Raw genomic sequence first — 7,500 nt, forward strand, 5'->3', positions numbered from 1 at the left:
TTTGCTCCTCTCCTTCTCCTTCTCCTCCTTCTCCTCCTTCTATTGCTCTTCCCTTTGCTCCACCTCCTTCTCCTCCTTCTCCTCCCCCTCCTCCTCCTCCTCCTCCTCCTCCTCCTCCTCCTCCTCCTCCCCCTCCTCCTTCTCCTTTACCTCCTCCTCCTCCTCTTCCTCCTCTTCCTCCTCCTTTTCCTCCTCCTCTTCCCGGAAGCCCTACCTCACGTTGAAATTCTAGCCTCGTCCCGGTTCCGGGTGGTGGGTGGGTGTTTGGTGGAGGGAGGGTAGGCTCCTCCTCGGCTCATCTATTCCGTGTACCTCCTAACACACACTGGTAAACCCACTTTCTTCCTGCTAACTGCAAGCGATTTCGTCTCTCCACACACTCTCCGTTCGAAAAGGGGTCCGGGGTGGGTCTCGTCCCATGGGGAGAAGATGGAGACTGTACAATTAAGTGTTGCTGGGGTGGACATTCTATATTTGATTATAGCTCGTGATACATGACCTAAACTGACCTACCTTAACCTGACTTGACCTAACCTAACCTGACCTGACCCTACCTAACCTAACCTAACATTCTACAGTTGATTATGGCTTGTGATACATGACCTAACCTGACCTACCTTAACCTGACTTGACCTAACCTAACCTAACCTAATATTCTACAGTTGATTATGGCTCGTGATACATAACCTAACCTGACCTAACCTAATCTAACCTAACCTAACCTAACCTAACCTAACCTAACCTAACCTAACTTAACCTAACTTAACCTAACTTAACCTAACTTAACCTAACTTAACCTAACTTAACCTAACCTGACCTAACCTGACCTAACCTGACCTAACCTGACCTAACCTGACCTAACCTAACCTAACCTAACCTAACCTAACCTAACCTAACCTAACCTAACACAACCCAACCTAACCTAACATTCTACAGTTGATTATGGCTCGTGATACATAACCTAACCTAACCTAAACCAAACCAAACCTAATATAACCTAACTTAACGTAACCTAACATAACCAAACAAAACCTAACCAAACCAAACCAAACCAAACCAAACCAAACCAAACCAAACCAAACCAAACCAAACCTAAGCTAACCTAACATAACCTACCCTAACCTAGCCTATGTTAGTTAGGTTAGAGAGTCTGCAGTTGATTGATCAGTGTCGGGGGTGGGGGGAGATCTACAATTGACTCGAAGATTTCTTCCTCGTGTCTGGGTGGTCTCCTTTCTGGGCGAATAGAGTCGCCAGGCACTGCCCACAACGAAGTCTGTATAAAGTTTTCTGTAGGAGAATATTGGGGGAAGATACTCCTGATAGTAGTATTGTAGTTGTAGTAGTAGTAGTAGTAGTGGTAGTAGTAGTAGTAGTAGTAGAAGTAGTAGTAGTAGTAGTAGTAGTAGAAGTAATAGTAGTAGTAGTAGAAGTAGAAGAAGTAGTAGTAGTAGTAGTAGTAGTAGTAGTAGAAGTAGAAGTAGTAGTAGTAGAAGTAGAAGTAGTAGTAGTAGAAGTAGAAGTAGTAGTAGTAGTAGTAGAAGTAGTAGTAGTAGTAGAAGTAGTAGTAGAAGTAGTAGAAGTAGTAGTAGTAGAAGTAGTAGTAGAAGTAGTAGTAGAAGTAGTAGTAGAAGTAGTAGTAGAAGTAGTAGTAGAAGTAGTAGTAGAAGTAGTAGTAGAAGTAGTAGTAGAAGTAGTAGTAGTAGTAGTAGAAGTAGTAGTAGAAGTAGTAGTAGAAGTAGTAGTAGAAGTAGTAGTAGAAGTAGTAGTAGAAGTAGTAGTAGAAGTAGTAGTAGAAGTAGTAGTAGAAGTAGTAGTAGAAGTAGTAGTAGAAGTAGTAGTAGAAGTAGTAGTAGAAGTAGTAGTAGAAGTAGAAGTAGTGGTAGAAGTAGTAGTATTAGTAGTGGTAGAAGTAGTGGTAGAAGTAGTGGTAGAAGTAGTGGTAGAAGTAGTGGTAGTAGTAGTGGTAGTAGTAGTGGTAGTAGTAGTGGTAGTAGTAGTAGGAATAGTAGTAATAGTAATAGGTGATGGCAGAAAAGAAACAACCAAAAAGCAGCATTGTATCGTGGATGAGATGTAGACTGTCATTCTCACTTCTAAGATCAGCCCTCCTATCCCAGAGTACCAGGTCCCCACCGCCTAAGCAGCACACGTACAAAACCTCGATTTTAAGCAGGCTGTAGTAGAAAGTAAAATAGATTAATGTCTGTATTAGGCTTCATTAAAGTGTAATAATACAAACTACAAAAGGGTAGTCGACCACAGTCATTGGAGAGAGAGGGGCCAATGAACTGTGATCGTGGGAGACAGACCTTGATTACTTTCACCGAACAGTTCCACGAGAATGGAGGTCGTTATTAAAAAAGTAGAAAAAAGTAGTAGTAAGAGTAGTAGTAGTAGATGTAGTAGTAGTAGTAGTAGTACGTAGTAGTAGTAGTAGTAGTAGTAGTAGTAGTAGTAGTAATATTGTAGTGGTTTCCTCCGGCAAAACAATTAACATGGCTCCCCCCTGCCCGCCCCCATTCCCCTTTCCGAGGAAAAATGGATGGCCAACCATCCGTTATATATTCAAACTAAGGTAATTTAAGCTTTTGGGAGTTAAATAGAGTGTTGGTTTTGCCCTGTTGAACACGGGAGTAGTGGGAGGGGGGAGAGGGGGAGAGGGGGAGAGGGGGAGAGGACATCACATTCCCGGACGGAAGCACTTTGGTTACCTCCCTCCCCTCTATCGAGTGGGAGGAGTTACTTGTACCCACCCATATGTTATTTGTTTGCTTGTTTATCTATTTATTTACTTGTCTATTTGTTTGTTTGTTTTTCTTTCTACTTTTTTTAATTTCCTTTCCTGTTCCGGAAACCTTCGGCGATTGGTCCGATGCCTTACTCTCTTAACAGTGAAATGTAATGCATAAATATTGTTCTTGGCGCCGCCAGGTGACCGTGTTTAAGGGCAAGGACAAGGGGGGAGGGGGGGAGGAGGGGGCATGACCATCGTTCCGGCGTCGGAATCCGGGGTCCGGGTTGTTGTCCCGGGGAGGGGAGAGGGGGGAGGGGGAGGGCGAACGAACCAGCTCGACTTCTGCACGGAGAAAAAAAGTTCGGAACGAGCCGGAAGGTAAACAGTAATATACCGGATTTCAGTCTTCACGAGGGCAAACCCAAAAACCCCACCCCACCCCTCCACCCCTTCCTTGGTTTGGTTCACCGTGTAGGCCCAGCACCAAATCCAGCGTCTACTGGAAACTACCTACCAACCTACCAACCTGGCCTGGAAGTTCGATTCACGGAAGTTTTTAGTCCCAGTGAAACGCCTCCTGACGGAAGCTCCAATTGATATGTATCAATTTCACATCCGCTGTTATCATTATTTGAGGAGCTCCACCTGGGAGTTACCTCCCACTCCCGTCTCCCGGTCCCCTCGGCCAATAGGTGACCTCGTCCTCCTCCTCTTCTTCCTCCTCCTCCTCCAGCTCCTGTTTCTCTTCCTGTTCCTCCTCCTCCACTTCCTTTACGCCTTTCACTCATTACTTATGAATCTACGCTCACTCTCTTCTCCTTTGTTCTTTCTCCCGCTCCTCATTTTCCTCTTTTGCCAGTTCCTATTGTCTCCAATCATCTTCCTCCCACGGCCTTGTCCTACCACCACTGTGGCACGAGGAGCCTGGAGAAGAAGTCTGGTCATCCTACTGTCGGGTGACCTTGCGTCGCGACTGAAACGACCTCGTCTGCATCAACGGACCCTGTGACCGCTGTCCAATCAACCTTTCTCAGACTGACGTTCCTACCCGTCTCTTCCAAACCCCCCATCCTCTCCCATCCCCCGCTTCGCCATCCCCCCTCACTTCCCGACTCAGACCGAGCGACAGACTCTTCGGAACCTGTCCCTGATTTCCAATACGATTAACTTATTAATCTCCTCAGTGCAGTGACGTTCTCTATGAATTTCCTTTTCCGGTTGACAAAGGGCCACCTCAGGCGAAATGCGGCCTGAAGGGGTGGCCTGACGGTCCTTTCAGGGTGGAAGTCGAACCCCTCAGAGGCATGAAATCGTCTGTCTTCGTCCGGAACGATGTCCAGAGTGCGTCGTCCCGTTGACACAGTCGGGTACCCGATGGCCTCAGAGGGAAAAGATTAAATTCTGCCGCCACATTTCCTCGGCAACCTTCTGAGGTTGCAATTGTACTCTCCTTCTCTCTCTTTCTTTCTCTCTCTTTCTCTCTCTCTCTCTCTCTCTCTCTCTCTCTCTCTCTCTCTCTCTCTCTCTCTCTCTCTCTCTCTCTCTCTCTCTCTCTCTCTCTCTCTCTCTCTCTCTCTCTCTCTCTCCCTCCCCCCCCCTCCCCCCCCCCCTCTCTCTCTCTCTCTCTCTCTCTCTCTCTCTCTCTCTCTCTCTCTCTCTCTCTCTCTCTCTCTCTCTCTCTCTCTCTCTCTCTCTCTCTCTCTCTCTCTCTCTCTCTCTTTCTGTGCACTCCAGGCTCTCTGTGTTCCCTGTAAGGTATCTGGTGGTAACACCGCCAGGGGCTCCTGAAATAAATTTCAGGGAGTGCTGGAAATTTTGTTCCATGTAGTCATATACTGTATAGCAGCTGTGGTAGCCCCTGTCGCCAGATGTATAGGACCTGCTACACTATCTAGACCTGACTACAGGGACTAGTGGTGTCGGAAAAGGTGAAAATACACTGATCTAAAGTCTGCGATGCTTTTCTATTTTTTTCTGGAGTCCTCCAGGGAACACTGTATTATTTATGAATATAAGATAATCATGTCATAACATTGAGGAACTTTAATAGGTCTCACGGCACAGAGAACTTTGAAATCCAAAGCCTTGTATTTCTCTAAACTACTCTCTCGGCTTTCCAGTCTACTTCTCCTGGAGTGTATACGCTTTCCTGCCAAACAGGGATTTGCATATTTCTTCTCTCCGAGCGGTTTCATTCACTTTAGGGAAATTCCAGAACATTCCTCGGGAAGCCCCCATCCGCGGAGGAGATAACAGTTCGGCAAGAACGCGTATTTTCGAAGTTCCTCTTTGCTGGCGCCTCGAGCTCGCCCGGCCGTCGATTGGACGACCTGACATCGCTGAGAGTAAGCTGTAACGAGAGAACGAGAAATCTTTGAGATCCGTTTCACTGTGCCTCACTCTTCGTTGTCATCTGTGCCTCGTTTTTCATCACGTGGAAAGCTCGGCTTCTTCTCCTCGTCTTCTTCCTCCTCCTCGTCTTCCGATCCCGAGTCCCACCACTCCCCTCCCACGTCAAGAAGAGAAGATCATCATAAAACTCGGATTGACCCAAATCTCTCACAAATCTCCCGAGTATTAACCCGCATTTCAATGTTCGGTAGTCGCTGTGGGTTCAAGACGGCGGGGAAAACCGATCCAGCAGCGAAGGATGGAGACAGTCTACGTTGGGGGCAATATTTCTCTCAGTATCCATTACTATGACAACCGACGACCGCTCTCCTCGTCCTCCTCGTCCTCTTCCACCTCCTCCTCTTTCCTCCTTGTATCCCCCACTCTCCCAGGTTTTACGATAATCACCCACCATCGCGGGGTAATTAGCGTTGTTATGAACATTAGTAATATTCGCTCCTTGTGTCCGCTCTAAGAGAAAGGTGACCCTTCCACACTCGCCCCACACTCCACATCCCGCGTGTAACTCTTTGAGTTCGTGGCCGCTACTTTGATGACCCTGAGGTCTGGGTCCAAAATAGCGGGTCGACCAAAGTAGGTATTAATAGATCACCGTGACAATGGGGCTGCGTGCGTTTGCTGCCCCCAGGACAAGAGGTAGTAAACAGGGAAATGACACGTTCTACAGCACCCCACCCACCCCCCCGCGCCTAAATTGATTAAACGAGGAGGAGAAAGAGAAGGAGGAACCAGAAGCCGTGTCAATAAAAAATCAGAATCGAGTCGTAAAAAAAAATATAAAAAGTTATACATACATACATATACCAAAGGCTTTTTCCCCTTACACGGGGGGTAGCCAAAAAGAAAAAGGGATAGAAACCACTCTCACCCATTCCATTTCCCATACATTCCACTCCCCTCCACCCTCCTCCCTCCCTCTTATCTTGGCACCTCCTGGATGACGGGTCATTCCTGCATCCTGTCCACTGCCCTGAGTCAGAAGCAGTGTCGCAAGACACAGCACATCCACAGCAAGGCCGCTTCATAAAATCGGCGACCCCCTCTCTGTCCCCTCATGCAGAAAAAGAAAAGACGGGGAGAAATCCCTTCGGGCTGCGTCATATTTTTTCTCATACATACTTCCTCACCCCCCATCCCCCACCCACTCCCCCTCATGCATCACAGCATTATCTGTACACAACTCTTCTCCATTCACCCCTATCTTCTGTCCTCTCCCGTCCTTCCTCCACAGACATTCCTCTTTTGTAATGCCCCTTTCACCCCATCCATCCATTTCATCCTAGGACGCCCCCTCATATTCACTCCTTCCACCTCTGCCTTCCACACCTCTTTTACTAATCTTTCTTCACTCATTCTTTCCATGTGTCCAAACCATCCTAATACTCTTTCATCAACCCTATCTCCCAGCTCCCTTTCCAGCCCTGTTCTCCTCTAGCTTCAAGTGACGTATTACAGTGGTTAGTAGAAAACCTTCTATGTCACTTTTACGTAGGATAAGTATTTGTTCTACTTCGCCTTTGGAGGTTTGCAGAACTACTACTTCTTACTTTTTTTAAACTTAAGTCTAAGAGGCATAGAGGGGTTTACGGAAGAGATTGTGCTGGTAATCTGAACATCTTAGTGAAATATTGCTTACAAGGACGAGGTTTTGATGCACGAATGAACAATGTTGCTAAATACACGAGTTACTATAAATAACAATGGGAGAGTATACCAGCAAGATATTTTAGTTCCAGAACAAGGTTTGAAAAAGTAAAAAAATATCTTAGATCAATGATCAACACATGAAGGCCAACAAGCCATAGATAAAAACAAATATCTAGAATCCTAGATTTATCATTAATTATCAGCCGTTTTATGTACTCCATTTGTGAATGCTATGTTTGGGTGAGATTGTACAGGCATTCGAAACAGAATATTAATTACAGGGACGAGCTTGTTACCAAATGGAAACGCCATTTAGCCGGATGAAAATGAGGAGAGAGCTGAAATAATTGGAAACTGCCTTTTGAGCGAAATTAAGAGAGTCAAAAAGTTTCTTGAAAACTTCCCAGTCGAAGTGGGCCTGCGTCCTTTTTTTAATCGGAAATATCTATTTTTTTTCTCACTAAGTTAGTCATTTGCAGTTTCGCCTGCCCCTTTCAGACTGACTACGCACATAAACACACAGAGATAATCACACAAACGCACACACACACACACACACACACACACACACACACACACACACACACACACACACACACACACACACACACACACACACACACACACACACACACACACACACACACACACTCTCATACACGCACACACACACTCATACACGCACACACACACACGTACGCACG

The 7,500-nt window shown here is 46.2% G+C and overlaps 1 protein-coding gene across 1 annotated transcript in view; it reads left to right on the top strand.

The window, feature by feature from the left end:
* LOC143033714 (uncharacterized) overlaps window positions 1-5,654 on the top strand; it is a 23,693-nt gene extending 18,039 nt beyond the window's left edge. Inside the window, exons 3-4 of the mRNA XM_076199199.1 lie at window positions 4,942-5,082; window positions 5,605-5,654. Of these exons, the coding sequence (XP_076055314.1) occupies window positions 4,942-5,082; window positions 5,605-5,654 (191 nt within the window). The remainder of the gene's footprint in view (window positions 1-4,941; window positions 5,083-5,604) is intronic.
* The last annotated feature ends 1,846 nt before the right edge of the window (window positions 5,655-7,500 follow it).

The sequence above is a fragment of the Oratosquilla oratoria genome, chromosome 16, assembly GCF_046742065.1.
Source record: "Oratosquilla oratoria isolate Oo_2021 chromosome 16, ASM4674206v1, whole genome shotgun sequence".
NCBI lineage: Eukaryota > Metazoa > Arthropoda > Malacostraca > Stomatopoda > Squillidae > Oratosquilla > Oratosquilla oratoria.